Consider the following 24,768-nt stretch of genomic DNA (forward strand, 5'->3'; position numbering starts at 1 on the left):
GCTACTGGCAACCAGTGGAGACCGGCCAGACCCGGCCTAATGGACTGCCACTTGGGTATCTTGCAAATCAACCTGGCCGCTTGGTTCTGAACCAGTTGTAGTCTCTTGAGCTGCCCGGCTGGAAGACCCAAATACAGACTGTTGGAGTAGTCCAGGCTGGACAGCACGAGAGCGATGATAACTTGGATCAGAGCAGAGTAAGTTAACAGGTGGGCAATCTTCCTGATCTTACGGAGTTGAAAAAAACTTGAGGATACCACCGTCCCTACCTGACTTTTAAGAGAGAGGTCTTCATTAAAAGTAACCCCTAGGCTTTTTACCGTTTGGGACTTGGCTGGAGGATTTCCCATTTCTGGAGGCTAAAAATGTGGCCCCCAGTACAGTTCACTCTTCCCAGGCAAAATCAATTCAGTTTTGCCTGGGTTGAGTTTCAGGTGATTTAGACTCATCCATCTCTGGATGTGGACCATGGCCTCCCGAAATTTGGTGGCAGTGCCAGGGGAGTCCAGACGGAAGATCAGTTGCAAGTCATCCGCATAGTTAAAAATTAAAGCTTTACACTTTCTTAGTGAAAACAACAAGGGTCGTAGATACAAATTAAATAAAAGTGGCGACAAGGACGATCCCTGAGGGACTCCGCATTCATTTTTAATTTTAGGGGCTGTAAAGGTTCCTAGTCTCACTGCCTGGGTACGATCCGAGTGAAATGACTTCAGCCATCTCAAGGCCGAGCCTCTAAGGCCCGCCTGCTCGACACGGTCGACCAAGATGGTGTGGTCGACCGTGTCGAATGCGGCCGACAGGTCAAGAAGTACTAGTGCTTGATGAATATCCTTGTCCGCGTTGCATCTAAGTACATTCTGGACCGCCAGTGTCACCATCTCGGTGGAGTGCCCCGGTCGGAACCCAGCTTGATTAGGTTCCAGATATCCAGTGGATTCAACAAAGCTAGAGAGACAGCTAGCAGCATGTGCCTCCAGAATTTTTGAAAGGAATGGTAGCAAGGATATCGGACGGTAGTTTGATGGATCGTGGGGGTCCTGGCCAGGTTTTTTCATCAAGGGAATGAGTAGAGCATGTTTAAACCCTACGGGTACCTTTCCCTGATCAAGTGAATCATTTAGCAGAGGAAGGATCCCCTGAGGGATAGATTGCCCTATTTCTGTAAAAATGTGGGGTGGGCAGATGTCGTCGGGTGAACCAGACTTGACACGTGCCAGGAGAGCAGAAAAGGTTTTAGAGTCTATGGCAGGGAAGGCATCTAACGTGCCGGGATTATTAAAAATATCATCCAAAGGAGATGATGTAGGAGAGCTTGCAATGTTGCGTTTTATTATTGCAATTTTCTCTCTGAAGTATTCATTCAGAGAGTCGCACAACTTCTGAGTGGGAACTATTGAGGGGGCTGTCCTATCATCGTCGCAGAGCTCATTAACTATATTAAATATATCTTTAGTTTTATTGGAAGAGGTTACAATTTTTTGGGAGAAGTAATTGGTTTTGTGTTGGTGCAGAATTTTTTGGAACTCCTTCCTAGCAGCGCAATACACTTCTCTATCTTGTGGGGAGTAATTTACTCTCCACTTCCGTTCCTTTTGTCGTACCCCTAATTTAAGATTTTTCAATTCTTGGGTAAACCATTTATGGGCGTCGTTCCCTCTAATACTGGAGACCAGTACAAGGGGGGCTGAAAGGTCTGCTGCGTGGCGTAGCCAGTTTGACAGAGATCTCTCGCCAGAGTCCAGGTCATCATACGGCAGAGGTATAGATTTACTTAAAACGTCAATGAATCCAGAAAGATCCATAGATTTCCATTTACGGAATTCTTTGCCCATGCATGGTCTGGCCTTGACATTCCCTCGTATTTCTAGCGTGAACTGAATGACGAAGTGATCCGATCTGAAGAGCATGTAGTTACAGAGGATCAGTTGGACCACTGTTTGGGTTCAAATGAAATCAAATCTCTAGACACAAATCAGCAGAACCATCTAGATCAGGAAATTACCCAGGACGAAGTTAAGAAAGTTATGCTGTCAAGCAAGAGGGAAAAGCTGCAGGGCCAGACGGGATACCAATAGAGCTGTATAGAATTTTGGGAGAGGTATTAACCCCTTTCATGACTCTGATGTTTAACAAATCTTGGATAAAGTTTTACAGTTGGGGGAGGAGCCAAGCTCGCGTCCGAGATGGCCGCGTTTTAGCTCGGCTCCGTTCACTCTCCTGTCTGCAACAACTATCCTGTACTTTATCCTGCCCCGGGAAGTATTCTACGATGTGCAGTGGAACGACGATAACTCACAGGCACTTACCGTTTGCTCTGGTGGTTCCTGGGTGTCCCGGATCCTGAGTTACGCCCCTGTCTGCTTCGGGGCCTCCGGAGCGGCCGGGCCTGGCGCTCCTTGGCGGCGCCCGAGCTGGACGGGACGCGGTGGCCGGCCCTTGGTGGTGGTGTGGAGTCGGTCGGAAGGGCCGATGTGCTGATGGACCGATTGCGGCCTCCCGGGCCTGGCCCGGCGGTCCTGCGGCCTGGTGTTGGGGCGCTGCCTTCCATGGACGGGGTTGACCGTACATCTGGCTCGTCTCCCCTTTGTTCTCCGGCCCGGCCATTTTGAGTTCCTCCGCCCGGACTCGGAGAACGGTGCCGGCGGCGTATGGGGAGCCAGCGCATCGCCTTCTTCTGGTGACCCCCCTTTCTGCCCTGGTGGCACCTCCGCTGGTGGTTGCCGGTATCCTGTTTTGCCCCGCTGGTATCTGAGCGGGGGTCAGTGTTCGCAGCGGCCCCGCCGGGCTTCTAAGATGGCGGCCGGCCCCATGACTCTCGGCCTTGCTGGGTCTGGCGATGCGGGTCCGCCGCACGGCACGTTTGCTGAATACTGTAAAGGTGAGCCTACACTTGGCGACATCCTCGCCGCCCTGCGCTCCTGGGGGGCACCCATGACCGCACCTATCGCTATCCTGGAGAGAGGTCCCTTGGCTGGGCCTGCCGGACCCCCCCCGGTCTGTGCGGCTTCATCTCTGTTGTGTGCTGCTGGAACTTTCCTGGGGGTCGTGGACCTGGAGGCTGCTGTTGGTGTGGATATACGGAAGTCCGCTGCCCTTCTTCATCCTGTGCCTCCTTCTGCTCAGGCGGTCCGCCAGCCGGATCCCGTCTGGACCGACCTCGATGGGTCTCCTTTTCCTCTTTTGCCTCACATGGCCGAACGAAGATCCTGTGACTGCGCCGCTGGACCGGCTTTCTCCGTATTCTCTTCGGAACTGTGCCTACTTTGCCTGAGGTGGTTACTGTACTTTCTGGATCATCCGGGTCGCGATCACTATGACTTGAGTGTATTTTTGATTCGACTCCCTGTTATTCACCTCCGGTTTCATGTGATCTGGTTCCTGGTGCGTTGGACGACTACAGTTTGTGAAAAACGAGGACAGGGTTGAGCTGATTTTGCCTCTGTGGACTGTTATTTTGTGGTATGGTTTGGTGATCCGTTTATAATTGTATGATTATGTTTGATACTTCTTTACGTTCCTGGAGCTTATCCGTGTGTTTACTATCTTCCCGTGGGCTCTGAGTATTTTCGGGCGGGGGGGTGGGAGCCGAAGGGGTTTTGATTATGTGGCTCCTCTCCCGCTGTTTTTCCCTGTTTCCCCTTCCCCCCCTTTTTATCTAAGTGATTCTTTCTTTCTTTATTTCTTCTATATTTCGGGTTCTAATTAGGGCAACAGGCACGCTGCTGGGGGGTAGGCCATAGCCTTCTGCAGGGGTGCAGGGTGGGCTGTGCGGGGTGGAGGGGGGGGGTCTGTTTTATTGTATCTTCTTTTGTTCCTCTTTTTGGTTCTATGGCTCTTATGTATCCCCTAATTTCGTGGCGCGGTGTCGGCACGTCGCCCCCCGGGGTGTTTGTGCTGGCGTGGCCCTTTTGGTATGTCTCCTGTCATGGTTTACTACGCATTCATTTCTCCTGTTGCCACTAGTTTCATGTGCCGAACTAGTATTGGGTGCTTTGTTAGCCGTGGGGGACGTGCACTGACGCTGCGCCCTCACTTTCCCCCTCCTTTTTTCCGGTGTCCTCTTCCTTCCTTATTTTCCCTATCCCCCCCCAATTTTTTCTTTTCCCTCCCCTGGGTTGATGTAACGGAGGGCTATTAGTTTGAAAGCGTACTTTTCGCTGTTGTATTATTATGTGCCCTGGTAGTGGTGGGAGGGCGTGGAGCAGCGATTGTGATTGTTATTGATGTGGGACTCACGTTCTGCCTTTGCCAAAATGTGACTGTTCTTTTGTTTTTTTCCTGTATTTGAGACTTCTGCTTGCTCACGGCCCACCACGGCCCTCTGGACTTTACAGATTGTCATTATCCTGCGCCACTTTTTTTTTTTCTATTATAAAATTAACCTACTCTTATCCTGTCCGTGATGGCGGCTCGAAGACTTGTTACCTTTGCCTTTCATATGAGCTATTTAGAAATCCTGTTGTCTCTCCTGTATTGCCTCGTATGTCGCTTTATTGTGGTGGCTGGCCCGATGGGTTGTAGGCCCGTATCTGTGAGCGCCTTCTGTACAATAAAGGTTTTCAAAAAAAAAAAAAAAAAAAGTTTTACAGTTGCCCACATCCTGGACCGAGGCGACAATCACACCGATATTAAAATCAGGGAAAAAATCCACCAGATGTGAGTCGTATAGGCCGATATTTCTGCTCAACACAGATTATACATTTTTTGCAAAAATCTTAGCAGATAGACTAAGTAAAGTAGCAGGAGAAATTATATATGGAGATTAGAATTGTAATTGTTATTTGTAGAGCGCATTATCACCTACAGGTCTTCAAGCGCTTTGACAGAGAGTACCTATCCAAGCAAGTGGGGAGGTGTTAGCTGTTAGATGATGGCCCAGGCTTCCGAAAAAAGAACTGTCTTCAACTTCTCTCTAAATGGGAGGAGGGCCTGTTCCTTACGTACATTCTCGAGCAGGTTGTTCCTGATTTGGGGAATGAATGTTGAGAAGGCTCTTCCTCCAATGGAAGACAAGCTGAAGCAGGGGCAGACCAGTAAGCTGGCCTCCGCAGACCGAAGCACCCTACTCGGAATGTAGTTGGCTAAGCAGTCTTTGATATACCTCGGAGCTTGGCCATAGATGGGTTTGTGTGCAGAGGCCTTTAAACTTAGTTCTCTGCCTGACTGGAAGCCAGTGCAGTTGACGTAGCAGAGGGGTGGCGGGGGCTCGCCTGGGCACTCTGAAGATTAATCTGGCGGCATCATTCATAACAACCTGTAATCTGGCCAACAGTTGTCGCGGGAGGCCGATATACAGGGAGTTGCCATAATCCCATCAGGACAGTATCATTGCTGATACCGCCAGTCTGAGTGTAGCGAAGGTGAGTAGAGGGGTAAGTTTTTACAGCTGTCTCAGCAAGCCGACACATGTTCCCACTACTGCCCACACCTGTTGGATCATGGAAAGCTTGGCATCAATTTTGATACCCAAGCTTTTTACCGCCAAGGCCGGCTCTGGATAGGTGCCCAGCTCTTGTGGGATTGGAGTCTGTAGTGACGCCCAGTACCTCAGTCTTATCTGGAATAATTTTAAGGGAATTGTCCGTCATCCAGTTGACAGTAAATTTTAGAATGTTTTGAATACTTGAGTGGGCAGTCGGGGAGCTGTCTATCTGGATGATAATTTGAGTGTCATCGGCATACTTAAAGATCCGGCACTCCGTATGGTTCAGTACAGCTATCAGGGGCTGGAGGTAGGCGTTAAAAAGGAGGAGTGACAGCGCTGAGCCCTGTGGTACCCCGCACAAAAGTATGCCTGGGTCGGACACATGATCAGATAGCTGAACTCTCTGGGAATGGCCCCTAAGAAAAGATGTAAGCCACACAAGGGCCATGCCCTGGATTCTCAACTCTGAGATCCGCAACAATAGTTGGTCATGACTGACCGTGTCAAATGCCGCGGATAGGTCCTGCAAAACCAGGGCACATGGCTTTTTCTTGTCTGCCCTCAGTCTTGGTTCATCCAGTACAGACAACATGACCAGTCCCGTGCTGTGGTGAGAACTGAACCCTGCCTGATTAAATTGTAAGAGGTGGTTATCCTCTGGATGGTGTGAAAGGAAGTATAGTACTTGCTGTTCTAGTACTTTAGCAAGGAAGTGCATCCGGGAAATTGGTCTGAAGTTTTTTAGATTCTTCGTGTCAGCCCCAGGTTTTTTTTAGGAGCGGTATGACACAGACCTCCTTAAAGTTAGCAGGGACATGCCCTGCTTCCAGGGATTGATTAAGGTGCAAGAGAACTTCACATTCAATCCCGGGAAAAGCCACCTTGAAAATCCTTGCGGACAGGGGTCTGCCGGTGATCCTGATTTCACCCCGTCCTATTAGGCGAGGCAAGGAGTCATTAGTGAGCAAGGGGAAAGCGGTCAGTGGTTTATCAAACTTGGGGGTGGGAATGTTGGCACTGCAGAGCAAGGGAACATGGGGGTGAGATGAATTTCCATCAAGAGGTCGGTCCTTTACTTTTATTGTGAAAAAGGACTGGAATTTATTGCAGTCTTCCCGACAAAAGGAGGGCTTCTGTTCCTTATGTTGTCTTAGCTCTTTCAAGGATCCGGAAGGTCTCATTTTGTGGGTTGTCAGCCGTCGCAATCTTTGCTTCTTAGAATTCTGCTTTCCTTGTCCAAATTGCCTTTTTATAGACTGCGAACTTCGAGTGGTAATCTGACCGGGCACATGGGTCGTAGGCTTACCGCCAGGCTCTCTCGCACTGGTAAAGTGTTTGTTTCATATTTCTTAAAGCATCATTGAATCAGGGGGCCCCTTTACCTTTGCCCCTTAGTCTTTCCCTGCGGGCTGGAGCTACCATGTCAATGGCATTCTTAAGCCTTGTCGACAGGGCGTTGCTTTCTTCATCATGGTCTCCCTGTATTGTCATTGGAGTGGCTGATTTATGTAGAATAGTGACCAGGTCGCCAGCTCTGATCTTATTCCAACTCAGCAGCACTTTCCACTCCGGAGGTGGACTGGCTGTTTGTTTAGTGAGTGGGAGCCGGCCATAAATTACATAATGGTCAGACCAAGAGCAGGGACTAATAAATATAGTGCTGGTGAACGGATGGGATGACCAAACCAGATCGAGAGTATGGCCCTTTTCATGAGTGGGCCCATCCACTAGTTGGCGGAGTTCTAAAGAGATCTTCGCCTCTTCCAGCTGTTTGGCCCGGCTGTCTTTGGGCGTTTGCTCCCAGTGGAAGTTGAAGTCTCCCATCACCACCATACATTGGTACCGTGAGCGGAAGTCGTGGACTAGTTCCGTAAAGAGTTCTTCGAACCTGGATACTTGCATGAACTTACATATAGCCTTATAGGCATGATTGACTTTGCCTCCACCCTTTCACTCTCCTTAGCAGTAGTGACCTTAGGTGTCATCAAAGCTTTTGAGAGAGTAAACTGGTCATTTTTGGTGTTTTTTTTTGGGAAAACCACAAACTGGGGAAGAATTTCCGTAAGGTTATCCAGCTAATATATTAGGATCCATCAACAAAAATATTAGTAAATGGAAACCTGACAGAGCATTTTAATATATCTAGAGGTCCTAGACAAGGCTGCCCTTCATCTCCTCTCCTTTTTAATCTTTATATAGAGCCCTTAGCCCAAAAAGTCAGAGCTGCTGCCAATATTACAAGCTTCGGATATGAGGGGTGGGAGAAAAAGATAGCACCTTGCGCCAATGATTTAATGGTTTACACCTCAGACCTCTCAGCTACCCTGCCAGTTATATTTCAGATTGCTTCGGAGTTTGGCAAAGTGTCAGGATATGAAGTTAACGCAGAGAAAACAGAGGTAATGGCATAGAATCTCGAAGAGGAAAATTCATTGATTATAAAGGAAATTAGATATTTGGGATTGAAGATCGTACAGGATATTAATAATATTTCAGAAGTAAACCTGAATACCGCTGTAAGAGAATGTACATGGATAATGAAGGCCTGGGAACACATCCCTTTGACAAACTTTGGGAGAGTGAATCTGGTGAAAATGGTAATATTGCCCAAAATCATTTTCTTGTCTAACACCCCCATTGCACTTTGAAAAGTCTCTGATAAATTTCAGCAGGGCATTAATGCATTTATCTGGGCCTTTAGGGGCATAAGAATCTCATGGAAGAAGTTATGGCACAAAAGAGAGAAGTGGGGGCTATCCCTCCCAGATTTCCAATACTTTTCATGGACTTTCCAGCTGACACCATCCAGAATGTTGCTAAAATCCCAGACTCCTCCGACCTGGGATTCATATTCAACGTTATGCTGAAGGGAATTAACTTAGATACAGATTGTTTCTCATTCTAGTTTGGTAACCCAAAAGATTTCAAAAAGATTAAACTCAAAGTGCTACAACATATGGCTAGAATACGGGCTAGCATTAGACGGCTGAAAAGTTTAGGGTATTATTCAAACTTGGCTCCTGTATGGGATTCTCCAGGAATGCCAGAGCCTCTAAAAGACAAATTAGCCGTACCAATAGGAGAAGATGAATATGCTGTTGGGGAGAATTAGCCCAGAATGGGAATCTTATCCCATGGGCAGAGTTAAGAATAAAGTTGGAGGGGAAAATCTCAATATTTAAATATAATCAACTGAGAAGCTGGGAGCAAAGTCGGAGGTCCTCTTTGAGTATTGTAAACTATTTGGAAGATTGACTGGTGGTGAAACCTCCTGGAAGTAAGGAAGTATCTATGTGGTACTGGGCACTACAAGAGGCTACAGATGGTGTTTTTCACTCTGGTAGAAGATCTATGGGGAGATTGCTTGCTGAGGGAGCAGCTGCAATATATCTGGCAAGTATCGATGTGCACATTATGCTTAATTGTTAAGCCTATACTATCAATTATTGAAAGGCGGGTCTGCACACAGTGAAATGTATACTGTCTTAAAATTGCATTTTACAAAAAGTAGGGGTTGTGACAGATTTTTAGCGTGCCTACATGTGGCGAGGGGGTAGTGCCCTGTGTCCCTCAAGGGTAAGAATAATGAAAATTCAGTCTAAGGACAATCAAAGACTGCATGTAGCACAGCTGTTAGGCTAAAGAAGCCTTTTAGAAACTTGACTAATGTTATCAAATGTCTTCAACAATTAGTGAAAAAAACTGTTTAACCAGTGAGTTTCAAAACTTCATTTAGAAAAACCAAACATAAAACACAAGTTTTAAATTTCCAATATGCAATTTGAACAGTTATTCATAAAAAATCAAATGCATGTATCTTTTATCATCTCTTCAAATACACGTCTTATAAATATAATGTGTCATCCAAAAGTTAACAGTTCCCAATGCATTTCGGGTTCATCATGAACCCTTCTTCAGGGGAGGTGTTTGAAAACAATAATTATAATGATAAAAAGTAAATGATAGGTTCTTCTTTGTTCTCACTCCAGATCTACAACACAGAACAATGTGGTTATCAGAACAAAACAACGTCTAATGAACATCATTGTACCAAATGTGGATTGAGATACTCGAAATCTGCACTCAAGAAAATGAAAGATAACCATCACCAAAAAGAACTCTTAAGCAAAGTGCTGATAAGGAAAGGTGCATGTGCCTATATGCATTTATATGCTTTCCCAAGTGTACTGCCTCATGCTGTCAAAAATATATAGTAAACCAAAAGTCAAAGACTGTTGCTGCTTACCCCAATTCAGGGTCAGGAGTCTAAGATGAAGCGCACTATCGCAACTCTGTAAATAGAAGACACTCAATATGAAACAACCAAAAACCATGTGGTGTAAACATACGCTATATACATAGGAATCGTAGTTCTCTTACCGAGAGGAGCAGGATATTACTCTATACCCCAGTGACGAGTCGGGGGTATAAGAAGAGACGTACTCTCGCCACTCAGTAATAGCAAAAACAAAGTGTAAGATACCCAAAAAGGCTGTGTCTAATGCACAGACGCTGTCTATATAAAGGAAGGCGGTTTGCTTACTGACAGAGACAGGGTGTGTCGAGCAGAGAGCGTTCAGTCGAAGCAGAATTCGAAGTGGGACTCAGCAATGTAAGCCGAGACAGACTCAGTAAAAGCCCATGAACACACCTAGTGAAAAATAGCGAATCAAATATCCTGGAAGTCTACACTCACCAGCTATTCAGTCTTTCGTGACGAATACTACGATCCAGTCTGCGGCGACGTAACCAACGTGTCACGTGTGTAGAAGGGCCTCTTTCAATGATACAAGGCTATGAAAATTGATGATGTACTCTGCTGAAAAGAATAGTAGATATGTTCCTCAGGGCCAATGAAATGCTCACAAAGAGCGAACTCTATCCAAAGGCGAAAAAATTGCAAAAGAACTTTATCGACCAAAATACGACAAGAAACTAACAATGAACAGCGGTACCTGAATCATTCTATAACGCTAAAAGATCTATCGATCCATTATTTTAAAGCATCTGCCACAGGCGCAGTCAAACCACTGTGTCGGAAGCCATAGTGAACTATAACTGCTCTAAATACAACTGTTGACAAAATGTAAGGTGAAAATACAACGTGAGAGTATAAATACGATGAGAACAGAAAAGAGTGCTATGCGAATAATCTCAACTAAATAGTGTGTAAAATAAGGAAAAAGAGGTCAAAAGTGCAGATCCCTTACAGTCTTACACTGAACATCAAGACTATTAACCATATATCAAAGCACTTTCACAAGAAACATAAGAGTTCGTAATGGTCATTGAGACCACCAGGAATTATGGACCCAAGACATTTGATCCAATGTGTTTCTCTACGTGCAAGAGCTGTGTTAATCTCAATTCCTGTAGTTATGTTAATGCATTCAAGTATGGTAAAGCGCAATTGAGGAATAGTATGTGATGCTGTTACCCAGTGTGCTGCCAGGGAGGAATTCGTGTTTTTGTTGCGAATCCTACTCTTATGTTCCACTATACATGTTTTTATTTTCCGACTTGTTCCTCCAACATATACAAGCCCGCAAGGGCATTTGATTTAATGAATCACTTCTTCTGTCGTGCAGTCTGACGTGTGGTTGAGAGTGATTGCTTGGCCTGTGTGGGGATGTGTAAACTTGTTTCCTATGATGACATTCAGCATTGGCCACAGTTGTGACATTTTCTCATACCTCTATGAAACACATTACGATTTATCTTTGAAGGTTTTAAAAGTTCCCTTAAGTTGTGAGACCGGGTATGAGCAAAAAGTGGTGTACCATGAAAGATTTCCTTAAAGTCTGGTTCATTCTCAATAAGTTCCCAACGTTGCCGTATGATTGCTTTAATCTTGGGTACTTGCACCGAATGTTTCAGAACGAACACTTCCCGCTTCATATATGTTCTGTTTTTTTGCCTAAGGAGGTCTTCTCGTTTTTTGAGTTAAACAATTCGTTCAGCTTCTTCTAACGTGGTCTTTGGATAATCTCTCTCCTTGTATCTGATTATTTGATTTTTAATCTGATCATGACATGTGGATTCATCTGAAGTGATTCTCTTAATTTGAGAAATCGGTAGCTGTTTCTTGAGGGAAAGTGGGTGTGCACTAGAAAATTGCAGTGCATTATTCACATCTGTTGGTTTTTTGTACACTGCTGTTTCAAAACCCAAACTGGTTTTCTTAATTTCAATATCCAGAAAGTGAATCCTGTCTGTTTTCATTTCATGAGTGAATTGTATCCTAGGGTTGCAATTATTCAGCTCTGAAATGCATTCCTCTAACAGTGTCCTGGGTCCCTTCCAAATGACTAGTATATCATCTATATAACATAAGAACAATGCTGCATTAGTTCGCCAGTGTGGGTTGTTCAGTATAAATTGGTCTTCGAAGTGCGCCATGAATGTGTTGGCATATGAGGGGGCCCCAGGAAAACCCATAGATGTTGCAGTTCTTTGTACATAAAATTCTTATTGGCAGGTGAAATAGCTGTGGTACAGCGCAAAATGTAGAAGCTCTAAGAGAAAGATGTTCTTTTCTTGGGCTATGTTGGAATGTAAAAGTCTCCATTCTATAACCTCCAGGCCTTCGTTGTGGGCTATTGAAGTATATAAAGCTACCACATCAATGGTGCATAAAATAATGTCCCCTTGAAAAATATGTTTAACTGATGCCAGCTTAAGTAGACAGTCTGTAGAGTCTTAAACATAGGTCTCCCATGATTGAACCAGTGGTTGTAGATGAAAATCCAAAAAGTAACCTAATGATTCATGAATTGATCCACATCCTGCCACGATAATACTGAATTTTACAACAATAGTGTCAACGAACATGTACACAATGAAGACACCTATATTCTCATGGAGCATGATCCGACTAAGGAATTCCTAGCCACACGTGGCAAGATATTGCAGAAGGGCATGGAAAAACTAGAAAATTCTTGATGAACCTCACACCCAGGGTGCCGGAGATATACATGTTACCGAAAATGCACAAAGACAGATTACACCCTCCATTTCGTCCCATCGTGGCAGGATGTGGATCAATTCATGAATCATTAGGTTACTTTTTGGGTTTTCATCTACAACCACTGGGTAAATCATGGGAGACCTATGTTAAAGACTCTACAGACTGTCTACTTAAGCTGGCATCAGTTAAACATCTTTTTCAAGAGGACATTATTTTATGCACCATTGATGTGGTAGCTTTATATACTTTAATAGTTTATCGGCGAAGGCCTGGAGGCTGTAGAATGGAGACTTTTACATTCCAACATAGCCCAAGAAAAGAGCATCTTTCTCTTAGAGCTTCGACATTTTGCGCTGTATCACAGCTATTTTACCTGGCAAGAAGAATTTTATGTACAAAGAACTAGAACATTATGGGTTTTTCTGGGGCCTCCTCATACGCCAACACATTCATGGCGCACTTCGAAGACCAGTTTATACTGAACAACCCACACTGGCGAACTAATGCAGCATTGTTTTTACGTTATATAGATAATATACTAGTCATTTGGAAGGGACCCAGGACATTGTTAGAGAAATGCATTTCAGAGCTGAATAATTGCAACCCTAGGATACAATTCACTCATGAAATGAAAACAGTCAGGATTCACTTTCTGGATATTGAAATTAAGAAAGCCAGTTTGGGTTTAGAAACGGCAGTGTACAAACAACCAACAGATGTGAATACTGCACTGCACTTTTCTAGTGCACACCCACACTCCCTCAAGAAACATCTACCGATTTCTCAAATTATGAGAATTAAGAGAATCACTTCAGATGAATCCACATGTCATGATCAGATTAAAAATCAAATAATCAGATACAGGGAGAGAGGTTATCCAAAGACCACGTTAGAAGAAGCTGAACAAATTGTTTCACTCAAAAAACTAGAAGACCTCCTTAGGCAAAAAAACAGAACATCTATGAAGTGGGAAGTGTTCGTTCTGAAACTTTCAGTGCAAGCACCCAAGATTAAGGCAATCATACGGCAACGCTGGGAACTTATTGAGAATGAACCAGACTTTAAGGAAATCTTTCATGGTACACCACTTTTTGCTCATACCCGGTCGCACAACTTAAGGGAACTTTTAAAACCTTCAAAGATAGATTGTAATGTGATTCATAGAGGTATGAGAAAATGTCACAACTGTGGCCAATGCGGGAATGTCATCATAGGAAACAAGTTTACCCATCAACACACAGGCCAAGCAATCACTCTCAACCACACGTCAGACTGCACGACAGAAGGAGTGATTCATGCAATCAAATGCCCTTGCGGGCTTGTATATGTTGGAAGAACAAGTCGGAAAATAAAAACATGTATAGTGGAACATAAGAGTAGGATTCGCAACAAAAACATGAATTCCTCCCTGGCAGCACACTGGGTAACTGCATCACATACTATTCTTCAATTGCGCTTTACCATACTTGAACGCATTAACATAACTAAAGGAATTGAGATTAACACAGCTCTTGCACGTAGAGAAACACATTGGATCAAATATCTTGGTACCATAATTCCTGGTGGTCTCAATGACCATTACGAACTCTTATGTTTGTTGTGAAAGTGCTTTGATATATGGTTAATGGTTAATGGTGTAAGACTGTAAGGGATCTGCACTTTTGTCCTCTTTTTTCTTATTTTACACACTATTTCGGTGAGATTATTCACATAGCACTCTTTTCTGTTCTCATCGTATTTATACTCTCAGGTTGTACTTTCACCTTACATTTAGGCAACAGTTTTATTTAGAGCAGTTACGGTTCACTATGGCTTCAGACACAGTGGTTTGACTCCGCCTTTGGCAGACGCATAAAAATAATGGATCGATAGATCTTTTAGCGTCATTGTTAGTTTCTAGTCGTATTTTGGTCGATAAAGTTCTTTTGGACTTTTTTCGCCTTCGGATAGAGTTCGCTCTTTGTGAGCATTTCATTGGCCCTGAGGAACATATCTACTACTCTTTTCAGCAGAGTCCGTCATCCATTTTCATAGCCTTGTATCATTGAAAAAGGCTTGTATTGGTGCCCTTCTACACACGTGACACGTTGGTTACGTCGCCGCAGACTGGATCGTAGTATTCGTCACGAAAGACTGAATAGCTCGTGAGTGTAGACTTCCAGGATATTTGATTCGCTATTTTTCACTAGGTGTGTTCATGGACTTTTACTGAATTTGTCTCGGCTTACATTGCAGAGTCCCACTTCGAATTCTGCTTCGACTGAACGCTCTCGGCACGACACACCCTGTCTCTGTCGGTAAGCAAACCGCCTTTCTTTATATAGACAGCGTGTGTGCATTAGACACAGCCTTTTTGGGTATTTTACACTTAGTTTTTGCTATTACAGAGTGGTGAGAGTACGTCTGTTCTTATACCCCCGACTCGTAACTGGGGTATACAGTAATATCCTGCTCCTCTCGGTAAGAGAGCTACGATTCCTATGTAGATATCGCATGGTTACACCACATGGTTTTTGGTTGTTTCATATTGAGTGTCTGCTATTTACATAGTTGTGAGAGTGCGCTTCTTCTTAGACTCCGGACCCTGAATTGGGGTAAGCAGCAACAGTCTTTGACTTTTGGTTTACTATATATTTTTGACAGCATGAGGCAGTACACTTGGGATAACATATACATGCATATAGGCACATGCACCGTCCCTTATCAGCACTTTGTGGAAGAATTATTTTTGGTGATGGTTATCTTTCATTTTCTTGAGTGCAGATTTCGAGTATCTCAATCCACATTTGGTACAATGATGTTCATTAGACGTTGTTGTGTTCTCATATCCACATTGTTCTGTGTTGTAGATCTGGACTGAGAACAAAGAAGAACCTATCATCTACTTTTTATCGTTCTAATTATTGTTTTCAAACACCTCCCCTGAAGAAGGGTGCATGATGAACCCGAAATGCATTGGGAATTGTTAACTTTTGGATGACACATTAAATTTACAAGACGTGTATTTGAAGAGATGATAAAAGATATATGCATTTGATTTTTTGTGAATAACTGTTCAAATTGCATATTGGAAATTTAAAACTTGTGTTTTATGTTTAGTTTTTCTAAATGAAGTTTTGAAACTCACTGGTTGAACAGTTTTTTTCACTAATTGATGAAGACATTTGATAACATTAGTCAAGTTTCTAAAAGGTTTCTTTAGCCTAACAGCTGTGCTACATGCAGTCTTTGGTTGTCATTAGACTCATTTTTCATAATTGTTCAGCCTGCCTTTTAAGGAGAAATCATCTATTTTCACTCCACAGGGCCTATATAACTCTGGAAAGGTTGACAAAGATGGCAAAAGGAAGATCCGCAAAATGTATGGAATGTGGATTAGAGAAAGCATCAGATGTACATGTGTTTCAACGTCAGGCTATTTTGGAATTTTGGGAGGAAGTGGGTAAGACCATCTCAAGCATACTGAGGTTTCAAGTTAAGGTAAGCCTCTCACTGATTATTTTTGGAGTAATGGATGGTATTACAGGCCCAGCCAGACATCTTTTGTTTTATGCCATGGTACTAGCAAGAAGAGAAATAAGCCGTAAATTGGGTATGGGAAACCTCTCCTCAACACTCAGAGTGGTTAGAATCTCTACTTCATACATCTAAGATGGATCTAAGGGGGAGAACACCAAACAGAAGAAGACATTTGGGAGTGTCCTATTAAGTGAAGGGATGGGGGGGCTAATCATGAGGTAGCATAAAGTTTACAACAGATTGCACTATGATTACACTTATAAAAATCTCTCCATGCTGCGATGGCCCTTCCTCGTCATGCATCTGCCGGTTTCCGGATAACGCTAAGAGAGACTTACCCATTTGGGACAGTGCTCTTCTGCGCTCAAGCGTACCTGTAGGTGGGTTTCCCCCACCTTAGATTTGTGGATCCCCGGTGTGGGAGAGTGAAGTGGACATTGTAGTCGGAGGTGAATGAGGAAAAAAAAATGTATATCAACAACTGAATATTGAGGGATGTTTTTGCTCTTAAAACATAGCCATTTGGACCAATTGACCATACACCAAGCCTGCTGACTGAATCCTGAAGAGGTATATCCTGTATATGGGTAAGATAATTAAATGTTTGGTAAACCCTAAAGATGGCACAGATATTGGACTGTACAGGTACAGCTAAAGTATCTAATATATGAGCTAGTAAAACCTATTACATTGTGATAAGGGATAGCAAAGTTGTCAGAAAGACTCAACATGTAGAATCTCGGTCATCAGAGGGGCAGTTTTGAGTCAATTTGATTTGTTATGTTGTATAGCTTGGCTGTCAGGCAACTGCGTGGGAGAGACCTGTGTAAGTAACACTTTAAAAGAGAGAGCTCTGCTGTCTGAGGCATTAACAAATAAGTATTGAGCAACAAGTATGGACTCACTTCTGTTCAAAATTAGAACCTGTCAGATCTGTGTGACTTTGAATATTCTCTGTGATGTTTTATTCAACTATGTGTGTGATGTCTGTTAGCAAAGCATCTCTGATTGAAAGGCATCTGTCCCTAGCTATATCTACATTGCGATTGTTTTGTACATATTCATTCACATCAACTTTCCCAGTCATTATGTGTTGTAGAACAAATGCCCTTACCATTGTCCCAGGAACTCCTGGCATACCGGGATTCCCTGGTGGTCCTTGTGAACCAACAGGTCCCCTCTCCCCTGAAGGGCCTGGTGTGCCAGGGGCTCCCATAGACCCAGGCTTTCCAGAGCCTCCAGGTGTGCCACTGCGGCCTCTTTCGCCTGGCTCGCCCTTTCCTCCTGGAAGTCCAGCATCACCCTGAAAAACAAAAAAAGGTAAAAATCTGAACGAACTGAGGATATAAAATGTTCAGTTGACCAATGAGCAAATACAAAGGAACCTAAAGCACCTCTACAGAAAACAACAGTTGGGTATGCAGATTCTCCGGTCAACGACATGCCACGCCCTGGAGGCCACAGCATGAATGTGCTACTAGTTGTCACCTATTGTTCAGGTGCTTGCAAAAACCAGGAGCATTTAGAGTACAAACGGCCATACTTTGCAGCAGTCTACTCCCTCCAAACCAGCCCTCCAAATTTCCCCTCTCACAATCGAGAAACTGTAGATTCTTTAGGATTGGCCTAACGACAGGTTTTCATTAAACAACACTAATTAAACCGAGACCTCTCCCTAACCGCACATACTCTGCTAATAGCCTCACACAATGACATCATTCTAGATTGGTATTATTGCAATAGAGTGTGACAAAATCCAGGATAAATGCGTACAAAGTGCAAAGTTCCGGAGTTAATTGGATGTCGAGGCACCAGCACGTTCTCCTTTTGAGAACTGGCGGGAAGCAGGGTCTTGTCTTGTGGAGTGTTCCGGTCGCACCGCATCCTTGAGTTTTGCACCGTTTCCAACATCAATCTCTTTCACAAAGGCAGGAGAATATCTGCGCCTGACTGGCATATCACTGATGGCTACTCACCTTCGCCCCTTCTCCTCCTGGCACTCCTGGTTTCCCCGGTGCACCCTGTAGCAGAGCAGGGAAAGAAAAGAAAAACAGAGAAGGTTCATGCCCATAAAACGGTCAGGGGGTAAAAGAGAAGAGTGAGAGAGAGTGAAAGAGGAGAGAAGGAGAGAAAAGTGGAATTGGAGGAATACATAAAAGAGGAATGCACAAAGGAATGTAAGGAAAGAAAACAACAATATGGGATAGGAATGAGTGGGCACAATAACAAAGTATGTGAAAAAGTAAGATAAAAGGGCAGATGGGAACGAAGTGGGGAGCAAAGAACGAGTATTTTGAGTAAAGTTTGAAGTTATGATAAGTGAGTGACAGAGAAAAGAAAGTGATAGAAAAAAAGAGACAGCAAGATGGTGGGGGTAAAGGGTAAAGTGACAGAACAAGAGGAAGAACGAAACAGTGGGGATATAGAGCACCAAATGAAAGAACATAAGACACAAGATACAATATAAAAAATAATCTAGATATTGCAGTACAAATGTGGAGCTATGAGAAAAAGAGAGGTGAAAGAAAGAGCAATACATAACTGAAATAAAATATAAGAAGCCGTCTTTGAAGATAAAAAATACATCCTATTTTGAGCATGTGAGACGGAGAGAATGGAAAGACAATCAAAAAATCGGATTGAAACCTGCAATAGGCACCAACCTCTTTTCCAACTGCTCCTTCTGGCCCCATCTCTCCCTGTCAAAAGAAGCAGAGCAAACATGAAGACCGAAACCCCTCGTGTAATCACATGGTCCCATGTGGGATGTGTGCGCACAGCTCTAGCTCTAGCACAAATGCTGCTAACAAAACTATTCACAGCCACTGCTCAAGCACACTCCCAGCTCACTCAGCTCTAGCTCTAGCACAAATGCTGCTCACAAACCTATTCACAGCCACTGCTCAAGCACACTCCCAGCTCACACAGCTCTAGCTCTAGCACAAATGCTGCTAACAAAACTATTCACAGCCACTGCTCAAGCACACTCCCAGCTCACACAGCTCTAGCTCTAGCACAAATGCTGCTCACAAACCTATTCACAGCCACTGCTCAAGCACACTCCCAGCTCACACAGCTCTAGCTGTAGCACAAATGCTGCTCACAAACCTATTCACAGCCACTGCTCAAGCACACTCCCAGCTCACACAGCTCTAGCTCTAGCACAAATGCTGCTAACAAAACTATTCACAGCCACTGCTCAAGCACACTCCCAGCTCACACAGCTCTAGCTCTAGCACAAATGCTGCTCACAAACCTATTCACAGCCACTGCTCAAGCACACTCCCAGCTCACACAGCTCTAGCTCTAGCACAAATGCTGCTCACAAACCTATTCACAGCCACTGCTCAAGCACACTCCCAGCTCACTCAGTTATAGCTCTAGCACACATGCTGCTCACAACCACTGCTCAAGCACACTTCCAGCTCACACAGCTATAGCTCTAGCACAAATGCTGCTCACAAACCTATTCACAGCCACTGCTCAAGCACACGCCCAACTCACACAGCTCTAGCTCTAGCACAAATGCTGCTCACAAACCTATTCACAGCCACTGCTCAAGCACACTCCCAGCTCACACAGCTATAGCTCTAGCACACATGCTGCTCACAAAACTATTCACAGTCACTGCTCAAGCACACTCCCAGCTCACACAGCTCTAGCACACATGCTGCTCACAAAACTATTCACAGTCACTGCTCAAGCACACTCCCAGCTCACACAGCTCTAGCTCTAGCACACATGCTGCTCACAATCACTGCTCAAGCACACTCCCAGCTCACACAACTATATGTTAAGCACACATGCTGCTCGTACAACTATAGTTCAGGGACATTCCCACCTCACACAAATATAGGTCAATGACACCCCCCGCTCACACAGCTATAGCTCTAGCACAAATGCTGCTCACAAACCTATTCACAGCCACTGCTCAAGCACACTCCCAGCTCACACAGCTCTAGCTCTAGCACAAATGCTGCTCACAAACCTGTTCACAGCCACTGCTCAAGCACACTCCCAGCTCACTCAGCTATAGCTCTAGCGCACATGCTGCTCACAACCACTGCTCAAGCACACTTCGAGCTCACACAGCTATAGCTCTAGCACACATGCTGCTCACAAAACTATTCACAGTCACTGCTCAAGCACACTCCCAGCTCACACAGCTCTAGCTCTAGCACACATGCTGCTCACAAAACTATTCACAGCCACTGCTCAAGCACACCCCCAGCTCACACAGCTATAGCTCTAGCACACATGCTGCTCACAACCACTGCTCAAGCACACTCCCAGCTCACACAACTATATGTTAAGCACACATGCTGCTCGTACAACTATAGTTCAGGGACATTCCCACCTCACACAAATATAGGTCAATGACACCCCCAGCTCACACAGCTATAGCTCTAGCACAAATGCTGCTCACAAACCTATTCACAGCCACTGCTCAAGCACACTCCCAGCTCACACAGCTCTAGCTCTAGCACAAATGCTGCTCACAAACCTGTTCACAGCCACTGCTCAAGCACACTCCCAGCTCACTCAGCTATAGCTCTAGCACACATGCTGCTCACAACCACTGCTCAAGCACACTTCGAGCTCACACAGCTATAGCTCTAGCACACATGCTGCTCACAAAACTATTCACAGTCACTGCTCAAGCACACTCCCAGCTCACACAGCTCTAGCTCTAGCACACATGCTGCTCACAAAACTATTCACAGTCACTGCTCAAGCACACTCCCAGCTCACACAGCTCTAGCTCTAGCACACATGCTGCTCACAATCACTACTCAAGCACACTCCCAGCTCACACTGCTATAGCTCTAGCACACATTCTGCTCACAAAACTATTCACAGCCACTGCTCAAGCACACCCCCAGCTCACACAGCTATAGCTCTAGCACACATGCTGCTCACAACCCTCTCAAGCACACTCCCAGCTCACACAACTATATGTTAAGCACACATGCTGCTCGTACAACTATAGTTCAGGGACATTCCCATCCTCACAGAAATATAGGTCAATGACACTCCCAGCTCACACAGCTATACCTCAAGCACACATGAGGATCAACCAGCCATTTGCTGCCATAGCTCAAGCACACTTCAAGCTCACGAAGCATAACTCAAGCACACATGCTGTTCACAGCCATAGCTCAAGCACACTCCCAGCTCATGCAGCTGTAGCTCAAGCAAGGACACTGCACACACAGCTATAGCTCAAGCACACTCCCAACCCATACAACTATTTCTCAAAGAAACCTGCTCACACAGCTATTGAGAGCCATAGGTCAAGCACACTCCCAGCTCCACGGCTATTCCTCAAGCACGCTCCAAGCTCACATAATCACATATCAAAGACACAGACTTCTCATACAGCTCTAGCTCTCTCTCTTTCTCTCCCATACAAACGCACACTGTTCATACAGCCACATCACATCACAATCACACAACCTGTACATATCAATTTTTTAAACACTAATCTCTCACAGTCAGTGCTCAAAGAATATGTTCCTACCCCTTTAAACCGCTTTGTGTTCGACACTCTACCTTCCAGAAGATTCAACTTTGATGCTCTTCACAGGTGTCGGACACAATCCAAACATTTTCCCCATTTCTACCCCGTCACGGTCCTAGGTGATGCCAGCCTGACCTCAGACGTGGCTCCACCCAGCCTCTTCAGATATGATGGCACAGAACCATACCTGCACATATCTCTACATTGCACCAAGGCAAGTATAGAAAGAGTACACAGGATAACAAGTGTGTAAAATCAATTTTTCACTGTCCATGTTGTTTTTTTGCTTCTTATTTTGAGAGATAAGCATCAAGTCGTAAACAGAGAAACCTTGGCTCAACCCCAGGACTCCAAAATGGATGTAAGCATTTCCGTTTTCAGCTCCCACTCATGATCCCTCTTCAACCCGCTAAAAGGATCCAGTTGTGTGTTGTGAGCAACCACCAAATGATGGGGCCTCAGGCATATCTGGGTGCTTGAGGTACAGTGCTACATTTGCAGAGCTTACATAAAATGATGACTCAACGCTACAGCGCCTGCTTTCTTCGAGAAGAAAGCAGCTGTAGTGCGATTTGTACATATTTTCCACAGGAAAGGATCAAAAGCAATCAATTCCAATGAATCTCGATAGCTCCAACATGTTTATAAGGAGGCAGTTCTTATCTGATCTAGTTCTTGTGACCATCCCATCTTGTTAGCATTGCATCTGTTATGATATGATCTTGACCTCTTCTAAGGCTGAAACATCTGGCCAGTCATCAAATTGTTTGTATCGACACACCACTGAATGGTGACAAGCAGTGATTGAAACATCAGAATGATGTGTAAAGTCTTCTTTAATACTGGTTCCACCAGCTTTTGAGAGGCCATTTCAGGCACACTAGTCTCAGCCATGCTTTGTAAACGAGAACATTGTATGTATCATGAGCCCCAGCAAGCACAGACCATAAAGAATGGGAAAACTCACAGAGGAAGTAAACATCTAAATCATATCCTGAAGGTCCTAGAATCTTGGCACTGCTGGAAAAACTTTTCCAACCGACGTATCCAACACCACACTAATGGACTTCAAAAAGCCTGGGGTGTCAGATTTGATTTTGGAAGATGTAAGTAGAACACTGGTTTGAATACATTGGCACACGTTTTTTAATATGTCAACTCAGTATATCTGTTAGTGATGACTTTATCGGCCAGTCATCCTGAAATGGAAAAACTAGTATCTCGTATATCGTACAGAAACAGTTCACGCTCTCTCTATGGCCCATAGTAAGCAGAGCGGCCGCAAGTCAATCGGAGGGAAAGCATCTCGCAAACAGCTGGCTACCAAGGCTGCCCGCAAGAGCGCTTCTACCACCGGCGGAGTAAAGAAGCCTCACCACTAACGGCCAGGGTCCATGGCTCTCCACAAGGTCCTCCACTACCAGTATGCCAGCTCCTATGCCAACTCTGTGAAGATGAGCTGTCAAAGCCACAACATTTGTAAATATCCTTAGTGTTAAAGGTAAGCAAAATGGGAGGATTGTACATGTATAATAGTGAAGCATATAAAAGGTCAGCATTGGAATGGGGGAACATGTATCCTGCACGATCATGGATACCAACCTGTTCTGAATGGTCCCCAATCAGAAAATCTCTGCTAGAGTGACCATCTTCAATTTTCTTTCCTCAAACATGTATTGAAGTGTTTAAGATTTGAGACAATTATCAGACTCAAATGCTGTTTAGGAGACAGCAAGTGAAGGGAATAACACCCCTTTCCTTTTTCTACAACAAGAACACCTTCCAGTTACTCTATTCACCAAATCTCCGCCTTGATGCTATCTTGGCCGCGATCACTGCCACAAAGGATGAACTACGCCAGGACATAGCACAGGTGGCGACGGGGCTTGGCCTACTGAGGGCGGACCACGCCAAGCTCTCGGACAGAGTGAAAATCAATGAGCAACTGCTCCAGGAGCTGAAACCGGCAGTGGTTACCGCGGAACATAAACTTGAGGACGTTCTTCATAGAGTGGCGATCCTGGAGCGGCGAGCGGAAGACGCGGAAGGACGTAATCGACGGAACAACGTGCGGGTGGTGGGGCTTCCGGAGAAGATTGAGAAAGGTGACGCAGTGTCCTACATGGAGGACTGGTTTCGAACAGTGGTGGCACCGGAAGGCCTGTCCCCCTTCTTCTCGCTGGAACGGGCGCACCGGGTGCCCGCCAAGCCACCCCTGGAGGGCAGACCACCCCGACCGATGGTGGTCAAACTGCTGCACTATAAAGATCGGGATCTGCTGATCCAGCGGGCGAGATCCCTGGGGCCCTTCCAGGTGGATAACAGTAAGGTGACGATTTTTCCGGATTACACGCAGGAAGTGCAGAGGGGCAGGGCTTCCTTCCTGTCGGTGAAGAAGGAGCTAAGAGAAAAAGGAATCCAATACTCCTTGCTTTTTCCGGCCAAGCTACGGGTCATAGTTGATGACCGGACTCATTTTTTCCAAACGCCCGATGAAGCATGGTCCTGGCTGGAACTGTATCGTGCGGGGACTGATCGTGCACACAGGCCTACCAGGGATCGACAGCAGCCGGTCAGGGTCAGGCAGTCCCAGCGTATCCGCTCCAGGAACAGGCGCCAACGAGCTGAGCGGGAAGCACAAATGCTGGCCGATAGACAGAGTGCGTTGGAGGCCACGGCTAGCATTACGGGGTCACAGCAAGAAGACGCTTCCAGAGGCTCGGCATCGGAGGAGGAAGGAGTGAAATCCGGTGACGAGGACTCAGAAGCGGGTGGAGGGCTGGGACCGGAGGTCACCCCACAGACATCAGATGGTATCTTTAATGGATGATGCTAATGGCTGCTGAACACTTCTGGGTGGCCTGAAGGGGCGATTGATCCTGACCTTTATTTGCCTACCAGGTATGGGGCTGCACTAGCAATATGGGGCTGTGGGCGCGGGGTGGTTGCTCTGTCGTCCTGGTTAGGGGCTCCATAGCCCTCAATAGACCCTTAAGGTCTTCTGTGGTGTCGACCACAGGTTAGTGTGATGTGTTGGGTGTTTACGGTTTGGAACGGGGCTGAAGCTGGGTTACTAGGCCCTGTCCTGGGGAGGGGGTTGGAGGGAGTTGGGGTACATGTTTTGAAGGGGATGCACCATTGCTGCAATGCGGGTCACACATATTGTCATGCGCTACTGTTGGGATTGATGCTCTATGGGGACGTTACCTAACCTGAAATGTATCACATGGAATGTCCGGGGTCTTCGAACTATGGTGAAGCGCCACAAGGTGCACGCCTACCTGGTGAGGCGGGGTGTTCAAATAGCGATGCTTCAGGAGACGCACTTGACGC

General features: G+C 45.2%; 1 protein-coding gene across 5 annotated transcripts in view; it reads right to left on the reverse strand.

Moving 5' to 3' along the window:
• COL16A1 (collagen type XVI alpha 1 chain) overlaps positions 1 to 24,768 on the reverse strand; it is a 950,832-nt gene that overhangs the window by 70,854 nt on the left and 855,210 nt on the right. For all 5 annotated transcript variants that reach the window (XM_078680648.1, XM_078680645.1, XM_078680647.1 and 2 more), the window contains 3 exons: positions 18,578 to 18,613; positions 17,891 to 17,935; positions 17,029 to 17,217 (listed from right to left, as the gene is read on the reverse strand). In XM_078680648.1, coding sequence (XP_078536774.1) covers positions 17,029 to 17,217; positions 17,891 to 17,935; positions 18,578 to 18,613 — 270 coding nt within the window. The remainder of the gene's footprint in view (positions 1 to 17,028; positions 17,218 to 17,890; positions 17,936 to 18,577; positions 18,614 to 24,768) is intronic.

This window comes from Lissotriton helveticus, chromosome 3_1 (genome assembly GCF_964261635.1).
Source record: "Lissotriton helveticus chromosome 3_1, aLisHel1.1, whole genome shotgun sequence".
Lineage (NCBI taxonomy): Eukaryota > Metazoa > Chordata > Amphibia > Caudata > Salamandridae > Lissotriton > Lissotriton helveticus.